The sequence below is a fragment of the Delphinus delphis genome, chromosome 6, assembly GCF_949987515.2.
Source record: "Delphinus delphis chromosome 6, mDelDel1.2, whole genome shotgun sequence".
Lineage (NCBI taxonomy): Eukaryota > Metazoa > Chordata > Mammalia > Artiodactyla > Delphinidae > Delphinus > Delphinus delphis.
In genome coordinates this window covers 31,446,393-31,464,410 of record NC_082688.1, presented here as the reverse complement: position 1 = coordinate 31,464,410, position 18,018 = coordinate 31,446,393, and the positions used below count along the sequence as shown (strand labels likewise).

The following is an 18,018-nucleotide window of genomic DNA, read 5'->3' as shown; positions in this document are numbered from 1 at the left end:
ACAGTGCATTCTTTATTTATTAGAAGTTCTCTTTGTTTCTTTTTCATATCAGCTTGCTCTGCCCATGGTGTTTTATTTCCTTGTCTCTTGTGGGTATGAGAGTGAGTGAGCATGTGTGTGATATACTTGTTTTGCTCAGAACTGTATCTTGGAAATGTTTGAGGTCTAGGATAATAAAGTTGGGTTTCTACAGAGAGGATTGCATTTACTTTTGTCAGTTGTCTAGGGCCCCTTCCAGTCTTTGACTCTTAAAATAAATGCTGGACTTGAGGTTTTTCAGAACACCCAAGTAGTATTTTAAGTCGTAATTACTCATGTGAGGGCTGGCTTATACTTTTGAATTCTTGGGGAGATGTTTTTTTCCCCCTCTCTTCAATGCTGTGTAAACCACAGCAGAATATTTTTTTCCTTTAAAACAGTCCCCTTGGAATATGACATCTCATTTATACTCTACCCTCATGCTTTTCTCTAGAGTGTTTAGACTCTCTACCTTAGGTAGGTCAGTATTATTCATCTTCTGTTCTCAGAGGCCTACAAAACCAAAAAATTGATAATTGAATTTACCTAGTTTGGTAAATGCCTTCAAGGTGAAAATCAGCTTTAGTAAACTTAACTGACCTTTCTCTATTCCTGTCTTCATATAACTTTTGTCTTAAAATTCCTTGCTTTCCTGACAACTTATGAATGCATTTGAGGACGTTTTGAAATATTTCGTCCAGTATTTTTTGTTGTTTTCATTAGGAGGATTAGTACAGGTTCTGAGTTCACCATGTTGCTGGAAGCAGGAGAGTCTCTGTGTTTTTTATTTTTATATTCCCAGTTAGATTTTACTGTCCTTGAGAGGAGTGACGATACCTTGGACTTTCTTGGCCTTCTCTATAATGCAGTCTCAGTGTTAAGTGGACAGTCTGTTTTACAGGTGGATGTGCAGCTAGGAAACAATTTTGAGGGTCTTCTATTTTACATGTTTTATATCTATTATGTTTTTTAATCTTCCCAATTATTTGGTAAGGTTACATATATTATTAGCTCTGTTTTACAGATCAGTAAACTAAGACTTAGAAGGAGAATATGGACACAAATCTGGTTATTAGTTGGGCTAGGATTTAGATTCATGACTTTTTAAATAAATTTATTTATTTTATTTATTTTTATTTTTGGCTGCATTGTGTCTTTGTTGCTGTGTGCAGGCTTTCTCTAGTTGTGGAGAGCGGGGGCTACTCTTGGTTGCAGTGCACGGGCTTCTCATTGCAGTGGCTTCTCTTGTTGCGGAGCACGGGCCCTAGGTGCGCAGGCTTCAGTAGTTGTGACTCGTGGGCTCTAGAATGCAGGCTCAGTAGTTGTGGCACATGGGCTTAGTTGCTCCGTGGCATGTGGGATCTTCCGAGACCAGGGCTTGAACCCATGTCCCCTGCATTGGCAGGTGGATTCTTAACCACTGCGCCACCAAGGAAGCCCGATTCATGACATTTGACTTATAATTCTGTGTCCTTTCTGCTATACCATGTTGCTTTCTAACTAATGTTGTTGACATTTGACATTCCTTGATTATTATCTTTAGATATGAAAATTTTAGAGAAACTACTGGATTAATAATATCTGGATGAAATTATCTCTAAATTCTCACCTGAAAGAAATTGTTAGCTGAGCAGTCACTTTGCTTAAACTTTTATCAGTGACTTAAAACAATGTATTGACTTCTGTTACAGAAAGCAGAAAAAGAGAATTGCTTACAAACTACTATGTATAAGATAAATAAGCTACAAGGTTATATTGTACAGCACCGGGAATATAGCCAATATTGTATAATAACTTTAAGTGGAGAATAATCTCTAAAAATATTGAATCACTGTTGTACACCTGAAATTAATGTAATACTGTAAACCAACTATACCTCAATAAAAAAGTTAAAAAGTAAAAAAAAAAAAAAAAAAAGAATTGCTCATTTTTGCTGTTACAGCATTGTGAAATACTTTTGTTGTAAAATATAGGTAATTTTTGTTTTTTTCCAACAGGTGTGTATGTAATATAGATTGCAGTGGATACAGTTTTAATCCTGTGTGTGCTTCTGATGGGAGTTCCTATAACAATCCCTGTTTTGTTCGAGAAGCATCTTGTATAAAACAAGAACAAATTGATATAAGGCATCTTGGTCATTGCACAGGTAAAATTCATTCTACTTATCTAGAGACCTGTCTTTAATTTTTTTTTTTTTTTTTTTTTTCGCGGTACGCGGGCCTCTCACTGTTGTGGCCTCTCCCCTTGCGGAGCACAGGTTCCGGATGCGCGGGCTCAGCGGCCATGGCTCACGGGCCTAGTCGCTCCGCGGCATGTGGGATCTTCCCGGACCGGGGCACGAACCCGCGTCCCCTGCATCGACAGGTGGACTCTCAACCACTGCGCCACCAGGGAAGCCCTGTCTTTAATATTGAATATCACATGTCTGCAGTCTTATTTGTACATTTTGGTAGTGTTCCAAATTTGGAAAATGAGAAATCTTTGATGCTTTATTTTTTTATTACTATATATTTTAGAATTTCTTTGATCTGTTACTAACTTAGCTTTTTTTTCCCACTTATTTTCATTATCTCAAGATACAAACAATGGTCTTGGTTTACTTATTTAGTTACTAAGCTGATCCTAACATGGACTTGTAGATATATTTATAGTTCTTGAAAGTTGTCTCAAATTTGTAATGATTTTAGTTGCTTAAGAATTAGCTTTTTTTAATTATAGTAAAACTATAAGTATTACCATATTTTTTTCTTTGGCTGCACCATGTGTCATGTGGGATCTTAGTTCCTGGACTAGGGATCAAACCCGTGCTCCTTGCAGTGGCAGCACAGGGTCATAACTACTGGCCCGCCAGGAAAGTCCCAACCATATTTTTTTTCATCTTTTTTTCTAGAGAATAATAGTTTACTTTGTTTTCACATTTTCTCTGTAGTTTTTGCTCCTACATATTATATACTGTTAGAGATTTTGGCGTGAATTTATAGAGTGTAAGGAAAAATTATTACCTTCAGTTTAAAATTCTTTTTCTCTTCTTGCCATCATTTAGAAGCCATGATACCAACTAAGAATGAATTTTGGTTTCTTTTCCTACTAGAAGTATCCAGTCACTAAAGGCACAGTTTTTCAACCTTCTTCCTCAGTAATACATACATGGGCTGAAATAATATATCATTTCCTAGTAACAAACAAGGGCCCCACACATTCTCATGGCCTAGGATTGTGCATCTTTCCTGCTTACGAGGTCTAACCCACCCTCCCTCTAAGCCCCGTCCCTTTTTTGGACTTATTAAAGGGATATGTTTTTATCTGAGCTAAGGGAAGAAAGTTGCAAGCCAAAGTTTGCTACTTTATACTGATAGCAAGCTATTTGTGAAATACTGAACAACTGATTGCAATATCTGTGGTCTAAGCTACCGAAGAATGCCCAAGAAGCTCATCATAGGGTTGCCACGTGGGGGTCAGGTGTGCACATGGTACAGGAAACTGCTGATAGGGACCCCTTATAGGTGGAAGAAGTAGTATGGTTTGCTTTTCTTTCATGGGGTGGCATTTAGAGTGTAGGTAGGTTAAAGAGTAGCTTAGAGAGAGAATATCTTTTCTGAGGAACTGGTACGTGATTGAATGGTACTATCTGGAATTTCAAATTCAGAACAGTTGGTCGTTTGAGGATTTTGTTAATTGAAACTCATGCCGATTTAGAAGTGAGTTTGGAGTAGCTGGTACTTAATTTTTTTTTTTTTTTTTTTTGCGGTACGCGGGCCTCTCACTGTTGTGGCCTCTCCCGTTGCGGAGCACAGGCTCCGGACGCGCAGGCTCAGCGGCCATGGCTCACGGGCCCAGCTGCTACGCGACATGTGGGATCTTCCCGGACCGGGGCACGAACCCGTGTCCCCTGCATTGGCAGGGGGACTCTCAACCACTGCGCCACCAGGGAAGCCCACTGGTCCTTAATTTTTGTCTTGGTACCCATTTACACCTGAGTATTCCTCCCCCCAACCCCACCCCCACACCCGCTAGTACTGGGAAGCTGAAGCTTGTGCTTCTCAACAGGTGTTTATGGTTCATGTACAGTCTTCCTGTCCTACTACAATTAATCAGTCAGCGGTCATTTTTATAGTAAATTTTGTCTGATAACACATTTGAGGTTCCACGTTTATCTTAATCTGATATTTTTCCAGGGAAACTGGTGGGAGAAGGTAAATCTTGAGACCATTGTCCCTTGGAGAAAGGACTAATCCTTTCTCTTCAGGGTATGTGTTATTTCAGTTAGCACAGGGAAGACTTTTGTTTTTTCAGGGAAGACTTTTTAAGGAGATGATATTTGAGCTGAAGTCTGAGTGAAGTTAGACTGTTCATCACGCAGAGTGCGTTTATATCTGGGATGCCTTGAGGCTGAGATAGAAGTGGCACAATAGATCAAGAGAGTGGTAGAAAATGTGAGCAGGATAAGTGGAGAGAGTTGGGAAGGACCTGGAGCATTTGGAATGTTTAGGAGTTTCGTGGTGTGACTTAAACATCATATGTATCTTAATTTGAAAACTTTTCTCTTACAGACACAGATGACACTAGTTTGTTGGGAAAGAAAGATGATGGACTACAATATCGACCAGATGTGAAAGGTACTGAATCACAATTTCCCAAATTTTGGCCAACTACTGAAATATGGTCACTAGCTGTCCTTAGTAGTTCTATTTCCATTATAAGGACGTTTCTAACTTTGCTCTCTGTAGCAATATACAGTTGAATATTAGTAATAATACTGAAACAGTTAAGGTACCTTTCAGTTTACAGAGTACTTTCACATATGCTTTTCTTTAATTGAAATTTTTGTTTTTGTTTTTGTTTTTTTTGCGGTACGCGGGCCTCTCACTGTTGTGGCCTCTCCCGTTGCGGAGCACAGGCTCCGGACGCGCAGGCTCAGCGGCCATGGCTCATGGGCCCAGCTGCTCCACGGCATTTGGGATCTTCCCAGACCGGGCCACGAACCCATGTCCCCTGCATCGGCAGGCGGACTCTCAACCACTGTGCTACCAGGGAAGTCCTAAATGGAAATTTTTATTGAGATAATTATAGATTCACATGCAGTTGTAAGAAATTATACAGAAAGTTCTCTCATATTTGCTTGTAAAATCCTTTTTACCTCTCTAGAATCTACTGTTAACACTTACCCTCTGTGCATGGGTCTTTGAACCTTGTTCCTTCTGCCTGGAACTCTTCTTTGCCTAATATTCATCTTTCCAGTCTCACCGTAGAAGTCATTTCCTTTTGGGAACTATCCCTTGACCCTTAAATCTAGATTAGGTGCCTCTCCTGCATACTCCCCTCTCCAACCCCTTAACCTACTCTAAGTATAACTGTCTGTTCTACTCATTTGTGTCCCCCTCTAGGCTATGAGTTCTGTGAGGACAGGAGACTGTATCTCTCATGTTCACTTTGGGATTCCTAACACTTAGCAGAATGTCTGGTACTTACATGGATGCTCCACACTTGTCAAAAGAATGGATGCAGCTCAAAGAAACTGTAGGGTTTATTTGTACAAAGTCTTACATATAGTAAAGGTCAGATTCTCAGGTCCTTTGACTGCAGGTCCAGTGCTCTTTCACTCCTCATTTTCATATTCATTATTTCATTTGGTTCTTACAACTACTCTGAGGGGTAAGGACCAGTGGGAACATTGAGGCTCAGTGAGGTTATAGCTAGTGAACCAAAGCAGGTCTCCATCTTGGGATCCTAGACCAAGGCTTCTGTATAATTGCTTTTCCACGTGTGCATCTTCTACACATTTGGTTATGCTAATGGACAATTTTTTAAAGATATGTGATCTACCTTTTATGCCTAATTTCTAAAAAATATATAAAATGAGAATAACAGGCCCTATTTCATGGAGTGTCATAAAAGTTAAATGAGATAATGCGTGTCAAGTGCTTTGAATAGTATCTGACATACTCATAAGTGTGCAAGAAATGGTAGCTGTTATTATCTTTGAATAATTTGTTATTTCTGTCACTTGAATCAGTTATATCCCATGAGCCCCTGACATATCAGTTTCCTCTGTTGATACAAAGTGCTATATTTAAAATAAGAAGTCTCTGTATTCTCATAGGAGACATAATAGATCGGTGCTAGTTTTATTCTTTATACTGATAGTACATGACCAGAATAGGAAGGCTCTTTTTCAGTAGTTAGAAGCTCCTACTTAAGGCAATTTGGGGAATTGTGTATACCCAAAATACTTGTCTGCCTTTGATAAAATTACAGGGATAATTTAGTGCCTAAGCCATTTCTGAGATACTGAACATTCTTTGCACATAAGAATTTGTCTATAATGCAAATGAAATTATCATACTCAGCAGATATAATTTACTAAGTGCCTACTTTATACTGGTTATTTTACTAGGAATTATTGGTGGATAGAAAGATATCTAATACATGACATCCATCTTTAAATAGCTTGTGATACAATAAGAAATGAATATAACCTAATTCTAACAAAGTAGAAATGGGTTATTGTCATAAATGTAGTGCTGTTGAAAAGTGCAGTGAGAACTCAGAAAAGAAGAGATTACTATTTGGTGGGGGTTGGTGAAGATCTGAGAAACTCATGAAAGAGGCGGAATGTGAGCTGAACCTTGAAGGATGGTTAGGATTTGAACAGAGGTCAAAAGGGTATTTAAGGAGGATGGAAGAGCATGAGTAGAGGTATGGATGCAGACAAACATTGTGATAGAGAATGTATTGGAGAATGATAAGGAATCCGTTTTTGGCTGGAGAGTAGGGGGCTTAAGAGGCAGAAGTGGAAGGCAAGACTGGAAAAGTAGCTTGGGGCCAGATTGTGTACAGTCTTTTTTTTTTTTTTTGGCTGAGTCCTAACCCCTGGACTGCCAGGGAATTCCCATGTGTAAAGTCTTGAATGCTGTGTTATCCTAGGGCGTTTAAACTTCATTTGTGGGCAGTGGCAAAATCATTATATATTTGAAAAAGGCAAGACAACAAAGTTAACCAGTTGAATGCATTATATCTGGCAGAAATTGTGCTTATTATGTACTTTGGACTAGAGGCAGGGAGATCAGTTAAGTAAACTCAGAAGGATCCTGCTTAGATATGGGGGATAAAGAGTTCAAGCTCAGATAACTTAGTTGATGGATTCTATTTATAGAACTAAGACTGTTGGGAGGGGAAAGGTGTTTGGCGTAAGGTAAGGGAGGAGTTGACGATGGAGGTGATTTATTTTGTAGTTTGAGTTGCTTGTGGAACTCACCCAGGTGACTTTGCTTATTAGCATAAATTTGTGAGTCAGTCGAGGTGATAACCGAAGTCATGAGAACAAGTGAGAGAGATTATAGAGCTGTATTGTCTAGTAGGGTAGCCACTGGGCACATGGCTATTTAAATTTAAATTTATTAAAATAAAATAAAAGTAAAGGTTTTGTTTCTCATTTATACTAGCCATATTTCAAATGTTCAGTAGCTCCATGTGACCCGTGGCTACCATATTGGACAGCATAGAAATAGAACATATCAAGAGTTGCAGAAAGTTCTGTTGGACAACATTGTTATTTAGAAAGGAGAGGAGGCTAGGGACTTCCCTGATGGTCCAGTGGGTAAGACTCCATGCTTCCAATGCAGGGGCCCTGGGTGTGATCCCTGGTTAGGGAACTAGATCCTGCATGCATGCTGCAACTAAGAGTTTGCATGCAGCAACTGAGAAGTCCGCATGCTGCAACTAAGAAGTCCACATGCCGCAAGTAAAGATCTCACATGCCACAACGAAGATCCCGCATGCCACAACTAAGACCCAGAGCAGCCAAAAATAAAAATAAATAAATATTAAAAAAAAAAAAAGAAGGAAAGAAAAAAGAAAGGAGAGGAGGCCAGGATGAAGCAGAAAGAGGATCCAGAGGAAAAAAATCAAGAGTGCAGTGGCACAGAAGTCAAACAGAAAGGTTGGCTAGTAGTTTAAAACGCTGCGTAAAGGACTTAGATGACAAGCATCGAATTTGAAGACAAGGGGATCATTGGTAATCTTGGACCAAGGAGTTTCTATAGAGTTGTGAAGATGAAATCCAGACTGTAAGAGTTAACACATGTGCTAGTAGTAAGGAATAAAGGTCAGAGGTAACTCTATTTTGTATGTTTACCCCATTTGCTTTTGTTTTTTTTGTTGTTGTTCTCACAAGCATTTATAGGAGCCCTTTAGTAAATATTTGTGTCCCCAGTACACAACCAAGACTAGGTAAGCAGGATCTAGGAATGGAGGCTACAAAGTGAAAAGCAGGGACACAGCATCAGAAAGAAAAATTGGAAGCTAGTGCTCAGTAAGAATGTTGTAAAGCTGAGCTCTTGGAGAAGGGTGCTCCCAGAATGGAGTATTTGAATGTCCAGCAGGGTGGCTGAATCAGTGCCTTTCTTGGGCTGTTGGAAAACCTGTGGTAAATATTGAAATCGCAGTGTTAGAAGCTTGGTTGCAGATGTTGACGTCATAAAGGGATATGATGGCAGAGCATGAGGTGTGTGGGAGCTGGGTATGTGACATTTTAAAAACTTGATTGTAGAAAATTTCAAACATGAACGAACAGGATAGTATGATGAAACCTCATGTACCCAGCCACCATCAATGGTTAAGAGCATTCTGTCTTTCTTGTTTTGCCTATATATCTCTACCCAGTGGATTATCATTATTCGTATTTTACAGGGTTTTTTTTTGCGGTACATGGGCCTCTCACTGTTGTGGCCTCTCCTGTTGCGGAGCACAGGCTCCGGACGCGCAGGCTCAGCGGCCGTGGCTCACGGGCCCAGCTGCTCCGCGGCATGTGGGATCCTCCTGGACCAGGGCACGAACCCGCGTCCCCTGCTTCAGCAGGCGGACTCTCAACCACTGCACCACCAGGGAAGCCCTACAGGTTTTTTTTTAGATGTAATGTACATACACTGAAATGCACAAATGTTAGCTATCAGTTTTGACAAATGGATATACCCCATCTGCATTACACCTTATCGTAGTCTATAACGTTTCCATCCACCCAGAAAGTTCCTTTGTGGCAAATGACATTTTAATGTGGCCATTTTTATCCAAAGATGTTTTCATACAGCCTAAAATCTAACCGTATTAATACAGCTTGTTTGATATGCCCTTTTAAAAATGGTCTTGATAAATTTGCCTCATCAAAAGGTAAGCCTGAGCCAGTTGCTAAAATCACTGAAGGAAGGTGAGAGTGTGTGTTGTGGAGCGTGGTGGAGAGTCATGATGAGGATGGTTAGAAGGCTGCATAGGTGGATGGTACAGACCCCCACGGGAGGGCCTTCGTTGGGAGATGAGAGTGGGATGCTGATCTGGAGGTGACAGGTGGTGAGCACAGCAGGGGAAGATGAAAGGAAGGGGGATGGAGGAGTAATGTGATTTTGGTATATCAGGGAGATGAAAGGAGTACTTCCTAAGCAAACAGCTGCGGAGATGGATGAGTTTATGTGCATTAGAAAAGGTGTTTCACTGGGCAGAGTAGAAAGACCAGGAAAGAAAGAGTTAGGGTTGATAAGGAAAAGAGTGGGATTTAGACATGAGAGACTAGGGGGTGTTGGAGGGTAGGTAAGAGTTTCTACCTAGGTAAATAATTCTCTGTTGGGGTCCAAGGAGACTCGGGTTAGGGAAGGATGTGTTAGTGATGAAGCTTGGGGTGCAGGGTGGTATAGGGGAAGCAAGAAAGAGTATACTGAATTTCTTAACTGTAGGGATTTGTGGAAATAATGAGCCCTAGAGTTACCTTGGCAGCATTGATGTTGTTTCTGCCTCAGCAGCATCTTCTAGGTGCATGTCTTGGTTGTTAATGGCAACTCCTGATGCTTTATTTGAGTGCGGCATGGATGGACCAGGACAGGTTGCCAGTGAAACATGGCTTTGCAGATAAGCCATCTGGAGCTGGGCTTTCTTACAATATAATCACTTAGAACCATACTCCCCTTTGTATTTGAAAACATTGCCGCTGGTGGCAGATTTGTTTCTGCATGCCTCTGTGGGTGGAAGGAGCCGATGGGTGACCAAGCACACTTTTTATAATTGTTCAGAGACTAACAGTTGCAGCTGTTGTTCATGGAGCCTGTCACCACTTGCCCGAGGGCATTGTTTGTTCAGGACTGTGCCCAGTTCTTGCCGTGTGAGGCTCCATCTCTGCTGTGGTTTCTGAAACTGTGCTTCATTACATCTTTAATGCCTTTTAATCTTTCCTTTTTGAAGTTATCTAATTTACTTGGCCTAGAGAACAGGTGCTTGGACATTCCACTTATGTCCATTCCTTACCCATCTCCCAGCGTAGCTTGGTGAAGTAATAGTGTGATGGTTAAGAGCTTGTGCTCTGAAGTAGACTTGGTCTACACTTTAAAGGCTGTGTGGCCTGATTTCTCTGAGCCTCAGTGATCACTTCTATAAAATGGGGGCAGTGATATCTACTACCTAGGATTACTTTCAGTATTAAATGCTGTGTCACTGAATTCCTTATCAATGTTATTATGATGATTGTAAATATTTTTGTTTTCTAATTTCGTTGTTAGAAGCCTGGCTGTGTTAAAAGTTCTCGCCATTGGTGAGTCTACCTGTCTATAGCATGTTTCATGTGGTTCATGAGTGACAGTAGGGTGTTCATCCACTCAACAATTCTTAATCGGCACCGCCCTACTGTGTGCCAGGTGCTTACGCATATTTAATCCTCATCACAGCCATATTATTGTCATTTTGCAGATGAAGAAGCTGAAACTGTGAGAGTTTGTGGCTCATGTAGAATGGCAGAGCAAAGATCAGAAATCAGACTTTCTGACCCTAAGCCCTGGTGCTCTTTCTCTTGTATCACAACTGTTCCAGAATTCTGCACATTAGAAAAGGTATTTCACTGGGCAGAGTAGAAAGACCAGGAAAGAAAGAGTTAGGGTTGATAAAGAAAAGAGTGGGATTTAGACACGAGAGCATAGGGGGTGTTGGAGGGTAGGTAAGAGTTTCTACCTAGGTAAATAATTCTCTGTTGGGGTCCAAGGAGACTCGGGTTAGGGAAGGATGTGTTAGTGATGAAGCTTGGGGTGCAGGGTGGTATAGGGGAAGCAAGAAAGAGTATATTGAATTTCTTAACTGTAGGGATTTGTGGAAAAAATGCCTGCTTTCTCTTGCCTACTTTCTCTAATTTTCTTCAGAATATTTAATCTGCCCTCAGCTATCACCTTGGCGAACACTTGTTCTCTAGCTTTAATCTTTCTCTAAGAACTAGTTTCATACGTTCAGCTGCCTAGTGGGTCTTTGCACTTACGTTTTGTTTGAACTGCCATTGCCTGAACCTCCAGGAACTGCCGTCTTGCCTGGAACATGATAGGTGCTTAATAAATACCTTCCGGAGGACTGGAGGTCTAAATTTGAACTCAGTTTACTACATTCTCTCTCCTGTCGTTAGGCTCACATTAGAGTCATTTTTGCAATTTTTTTATTGTGGTGAAATATATATAGCAACTCGTACCATCTTAACCACTTTTAAGTGTTTAGTTCAGTTGTACTAAATAAACTTATGCCGTGGTGCCGCCATCACCACCGTCCATCTCTAGAAGCCTTTTCATCTTGTGAAACTGGAACTATAGCCATTAAACAGCAACTCTTCATTTCCCCCCTCCCCTCAGCCCTTGTAACCACCATTCTGCTTTTTGTTTCTATAATTTTGACTACTCTGTGTACCTCACATAAGTAGAAATCATATAGTGTTTGTCTTTTTGTCACTGGCTTGTTTCAGTTAACATAATGTCCTCAGGGTTCATCCATGTTATAACATGTCAGAATTCCCTTCCTTTTTAAGGCCGGAATAATGTTCCATTGCATGAATATACCACATTTTGTTTATCCACTCATCCATTGATGGACACTTGCGTTGCTTCCTGTTTTAGCTATTGTGAATAATGCTACTATGAATATGGGTATATAGCTATCTCTTTCAGACCGTGCATTCAGTTCTTTTCGGTATATATCCAGAAGTGGAATTGTTGGATCATAAGGTACTTCTACTTTCAATTTTTCGGGGAAGCACCATACTGTTTTCCCTGGTGGCTGTACTGCTATATATTTTCACCAACAGTGCTCAAGGGTTACGATTTCTCTACATCCTTGCCAATACTTGTTATTTTCTGGTTTTGGGGTAGTAGTCATCCTAATGGGTATTAAGGTGCTATCTTGTAGTTTTGACTTCCATTTGCCTAATGATTAGTGATGTTGAGCATCTTTTTGTATGTTTATTGACCAATTGTTTATCCTCTCTGAAGCAAAGTTGTCTTACACAACTCTATATTAGGAGCATCTTCAATAAGGAGGTCAGTTCTGTTTTACTAAGCACTTAAATGTTAGTGAGTTGGTTGTTGCAGACTATATAAAGGGTGGAACTGGGGAAGTTTGACCTTAAGAAAAAAAATTGGTAGGCAGTGGGTTAGGTGGTGAGCAGACATGGGGAAATCCACACAAAGTTAATGAGAGAGAGATTTCACTTAACATGAGGAGAATTTGATAGTATTGGAATTAACTGTATTATGTTGAGTTCCTTATCTCTGGAAGTGTTTAAGTAGAAATGGGATCTCGAGGCTATAACTAAAGAAATTCCTTCATCAGACCAAATGGCCTCCAAGGACCCTTTCAGATCTGAGTTTCTGAGCTCATTTACTTTCCAAAGCATCTTCCAGCCATATTTATTTTTTTCTGTGATTCTAATATCTATTCCAACTTCTGAGCTCAAGCTTTTCAGTGCCACAGTTTGGATTATGTAGTAACCTCCTAATTGGTCACCTGGTTTTACCTTTATCTTCCAATTAATTCTTAACAGCTTTTTGAGATATAATTTACATACTATTAAGTTCACCTGTTTAGAGAGTGCAATGCAGTGGGTTTTTTTTTAGTATATTTGCAGAGTTGTACTAGCATCACATCATAATCTAATTTTAGATCATTTCTCATCACCCTCAAAAGAAACCTCACACCCATTAGTCACTCCTCATTGCCTCCGAATCACCAGCCCTAGGTAACCACTCTCAGTTAACTTCTTTTGTAAAACGTGGCTTTCATTGTGTTGCTTTCCAGCTAGGAGGAGTTCAGGGTCCTTCTTGTCCATATGATTAAGAAAACATTTCTCACCTGAGGTTCAGATTTTTCCGTACTCTGATTTCAGCTTATTTTTCCAACTTTGACTTACACCTCTCTCCAGTCTGAATGTACTGCTCTTGCTAGGTCATTTAACTCTCGTTCTTGAGAGTGAGAACAGGTGCGTTATACCTGTCTTTCAGTTTCCACCATTCCTCTATCTAAATCTGTCTATGCTTTGAGACCTAACTTGAGTCCTACCTTTTCTATGAATCCTTTCCTGGGTTATCTTGCCTAAAATGAGTTCTCCTTTGCATGTGAACTTCCATAGCACCTAGTATTATAAAACCTTCTTTTGGTATTTTGCTGTACACTCTCATGTGGGACCCCTTCCCTTTTGTTGTTCAGCTTTTTGTGTGATTCCCTAAATTGATTATAAGCTTCATAAGGGTAGGGACTGTGACCGCTTTTTCTTTATACCTTCTGCAGCTTAGCTGAGCATATGGATGTGCACAGAAATAGTATGTAAGTATAAAGGAATGAATAGTGCCGGCCCTGAGCAGGATGCTGAATTTGGACTCTGGAATAGGCACAGATTTCAAAGTCTTAATAGACGTGTCCATGTTTTATATGGCTTTGCTTTGTCTAGAGCTTGATACCACATTCTTTATTAATTCATTCAGTAAATGCTATTGGTGTCATACTTTGTCTATTAATTTCTCAAAACCCATTATTAATTTAGTTAACTTTTTCTTATTGCTATCGTGCATATGAATTCTCTGATCGCTTTCAGCTCAGCATTATTCTTGAAATTTCCTGCTGTTTCTAGGACTCTCTTATGGTAGATTAGTACATTACCACAGTCTCTATAGACCAATATGGTCTTTTTGTTATACACTTTATAGGACTTTGTTATTACAGGTTAGTACATAACCCCAGTCTCTATAATCCTATTATTATATACTTCCTGGTGTATCATACCATGAAAATATCATGTTCTGAGAAGTTGCAGGGTGGTGATAAGCACTATGGGAGACAGTTGCATTTCTCGAGTCACTTAATGGCTTGATTGCGAAGGTAGAATAGTACTTTTGGCTTGATACCATAGCAAGAAAGTACTACATGCTAGGTGTCAGGAGTTATACAGAAATGAGTAATACAAGCATCTAGATTCTCAAGGAGCTCACAGTCTTATGGTAGAGACTGATTTAAAAAACCTAAATAGTTATAAGACAATATCGTGAGTATTGTAGTACAGAAGTGGGTGCTAGAGTTATAGCAGCCCAAAGGAGGGATTGATTTCTTTTGCCACAACAGAATTACAGTTTGGGAGCTGGAGGAGACCCTATACGCCCTTTGAGGACAGGATATATCTTAACCGTTTTTCTATCCCTGGCACCTGGCAGAGTCCCTGACATATGGAAGGTGATGAATGATGATAAATGTATAAGTAACCTATTCTGTGCTGTCCAACACGGTAGCTACTAGCCACATGTGACACTATTGAGTATTTGAAATGTGGCTAGTCGGAATTGAGATGTGCTGTGAGTGTGGAGTGCTCATCAGATTTTGAAGACCTATTTGAGAAAAAAGAATGTAAACTATCAAAATTTTATGTGTTGATTATATATGTTGAAATGCTATTTATTTGATATATTAGGTTAAATAAAATATATGATTAAAATTAATTTATCTATTTCTTTTTAAAAATATGACTACTAGAAAATAAAAAATTATGTACATGTCTTGTATTATACTTCTGATAGACTTTGCTGATCTCATTCAACTCTCTTAGAAATGATTTGACTAAGGTTACAAAATAGCAGAGATACCCTTAAAATTGAGACTTTACGTGTTGGATTTCTCCTAGTTTAGTGCTCTTCCTAGGCATAAATTAGTATAATGTAAATATATAAAATTTGAGGTAAAATGACGTAAGTTTGGTCTTGTTAAGGATGATGTGATACTCTCTGCTGTAGTTATCATATCTTTGAGCTTAATAGTCATTAAATGTTTTTCCTTTTGTATGTAAATTTTGATCTCCAGAGAAATCTGCATGTTCAGTTCTCAGTTTTTTCACACTTGGTACTTCTATTCCCATTTCTCCCTTGCTTTTCCTCTCCCCACACTTGTATAAACAGATATACACATAGCCTCCTATTTATTCCTTCTTAATTTGTCTCCATTAACTTTCTTCAGATTATATTAACACTTTTTGTATTTTGGGGAGATAAGCCTTTGCTGTTGCATGATCTGGTACATGGAGAGCTGGTTGGTTTAGTGGTCTTGTACGTACATTAATTATCTCACATAATCCTCTCAAAACTGCATTAAGTATAGTCCTGTTGTGGTCCCGACTTTACAGTTGTGAAATCTCAGGCTTAGAGAGGGTGGTATGTTCAACGTCACACAGCTAATTATGCACAGAATCTGTAAGCTGGAACTGTACGAAATGGCAGGAAGCCTGGGAATTTTTGCTACACATGGACAGGCCTGTAAACATTGGGGAACTCTGGGTCCATAGAGCTGAGGACTAAAGTATTAAGTATATGCCAGAAAAAAAAGTAAAAAAAAAAATCGATTCCAGATTGTGTATGTGAATGAGTACGTGCGTATGTAACTATATGAGAGAAAGAGACAAATAAGGATAGAGAGAGAAATGAATGAATGAATGAATATCATTGATTTAGAAGACTGGGTCTCCATGCCTTCATCTTTCCTGCCCTTTTCTATCTTTCCTTCCTGACTCTCTTCCCATTTCTGATAGTGGAATTACTCACCACCCTTCTTATTTTCTTCAGTTCAACACAGTTCAGTTCAAATCAGTATGCCTAAGTCCAAACAGATGTTCATTAACACGTTTACAATGGTTCTCTTTGGTTAGAGGGATTTCAGGTGATTTTAAATTTCTTTTTTATTTGTTCTCTGTATTATTTGAATTTTTTTATAGTAACATATATGAAGAAAAACTATATAAAAAGAACAGCAAAACTATTTTCATTTGGGAAAAAATCAGTATGCTGGATAGTTTTCATACCAAAATAAACCTTTTATCCTAAAATTTCAGAATCTCATACTTGTTCTCTGCCATACCAGTGTTCTTTGGCCTCAGTTTCATAGCCTCAAGGTGAATGGTTACAGTAAGTCAGCTTTCCAAAAGCCAATGCTGTATACGCCATCCCTCCGTCAGGGAAGTGAGATTTCTTTTAGAAGTAACATTTATTTTTATAGCAAAGATGTTGAAGGTTTGTTGGTTCTTTTTTTTTTTTGGCAGATTGTTTTTAAACAGCAGTAGCTCACAGTGGTCACATCCTGCAAATACTTTTAAATGCTTTGAGTCTAAAGAGCCTACCTGCTGTGTTTGTGGCATAATGAGACCTTGGTTCTTGTCCAGCCTCCTATCTGATACATTTCCTTTCCAAATTACCCAGCAAGGGGTGAATTTATTTGTTGCCTTAGAACCTTTGAAAAGTCCATATTTTTCAGTTTGCTTTTCACTGTTTATTGACCTGTTTTATGTTCTTGTAAGATGCTAGTGATCAAAGGGAAGATGTTTATATTGGAAACCACATGCCTTGCCCTGAAAACCTCAATGGTTACTGCATCCATGGAAAATGTGAATTCATTTATTCTACTCAGAAGGCTTCTTGTAGGTAAGTCAGAGTACCTCCAGATCAGAGGTGAGACATTTTTTCCATCATTGGTCACTGCTCTATAGAAGGCAATGAAATGTGGATTAAAAATATTACTAAAAGGTAGTATTTATTTACAATTGAGTTAAAAAATAAATTAGCAGCATCATTTGGAAAAAACTGGCAAGTAATATGCAAAAACAAAAACAAATGTTCTCTTAGGGTTTTGAGATGGACTTAACATTTTTAATATTATGCTATGTATTTTTTAATATAAAAATATGCCATAAACCAACATTATTCTGTTTTTTAAGCAGTCTATCACAGAGTGGTTTGAGGGACTAGAGAATGTGTTAAGAACCGAGGACATGTAACTCAAATAAAATTTATAGTAAAATAGATTTCTAAAAATGAGGGAATGTGGATGTAGAATCAGGTGTGATATGAGAGATGGAAACAGAAAGGGTGTGAATCTTTAACTGTGCGATTCCAGAGAGGTTATGCGACTTGTTGAAACTCAGCAGCAAGTTAGAAATAGAGCTGAGACAAAACTAGGTCTCAAATTTCCTGATACTCAACCTGATGATCTTTGTGCTTTTTGCTCTTCTGTGTCTGTACTGATAACACTTCTTGCCGCTGCTTCTGGGAGCTTGTCCTCCACCTCAGGATGGTCTAGTGGGCCAGGCAATGTTTCCAGACTGGGGGAGATTGCTCTCATTCTGCTCACTCCTGCCCCCCTGCAGTTTGGCCAGTGAATCTTTCTCTCAAGAAGTAAAAGAAAGCTGTGTGAAACCAGGTCTCCTGGTTCCTCTATTCCTTTAGCTCCATTCTCCTGACTCTTTACCCCCCTGCCCCACTCTCCTCCTACTTAAAAAATAAAACAAAACACTATAAACTGTTTTAATGGTTACTAAGAATTCTTTGTTAAACTTTCTGCTTCTTCCTGATTGAAAGGTTTTCTTGTCTTTGAAGGAGCTAGCACCAGCCTCCCCCCCACCCCACCTCTTTTCCTGAACATTGAAAAAAATACAGCCATGCTGTGGTACATATATGCAGTGGAATATTACTCAGCCATAAAAAGAAATGAAATTGAGTTATTTGTAGTGAGGTGGATGGACCTAGAGTCTGTCATACAGAGTGAAGTAAGTCAGAAAGAGAAAAACAAATACCGTATGCTAGCACATATATATGGAATCTAAGGGGGAAAAAATGGTTCTGATGAACCTAGGGGCAGGACAGGAATAAAGATGCAGACATAGAGAATGGACTTGAGGACACGGGGAGGGGG

At 39.3% G+C, this 18,018-nt stretch overlaps 1 protein-coding gene across 1 annotated transcript in view; it reads left to right on the top strand.

The window, feature by feature from the left end:
* Positions 1–18,018, top strand: part of TMEFF1 (transmembrane protein with EGF like and two follistatin like domains 1) — a 94,551-nt gene that overhangs the window by 62,166 nt on the left and 14,367 nt on the right. Inside the window, exons 6-8 of the mRNA XM_060014423.1 lie at positions 2,016–2,164; positions 4,569–4,634; positions 16,628–16,751. Coding sequence (XP_059870406.1) covers positions 2,016–2,164; positions 4,569–4,634; positions 16,628–16,751 — 339 coding nt within the window. The remainder of the gene's footprint in view (positions 1–2,015; positions 2,165–4,568; positions 4,635–16,627; positions 16,752–18,018) is intronic.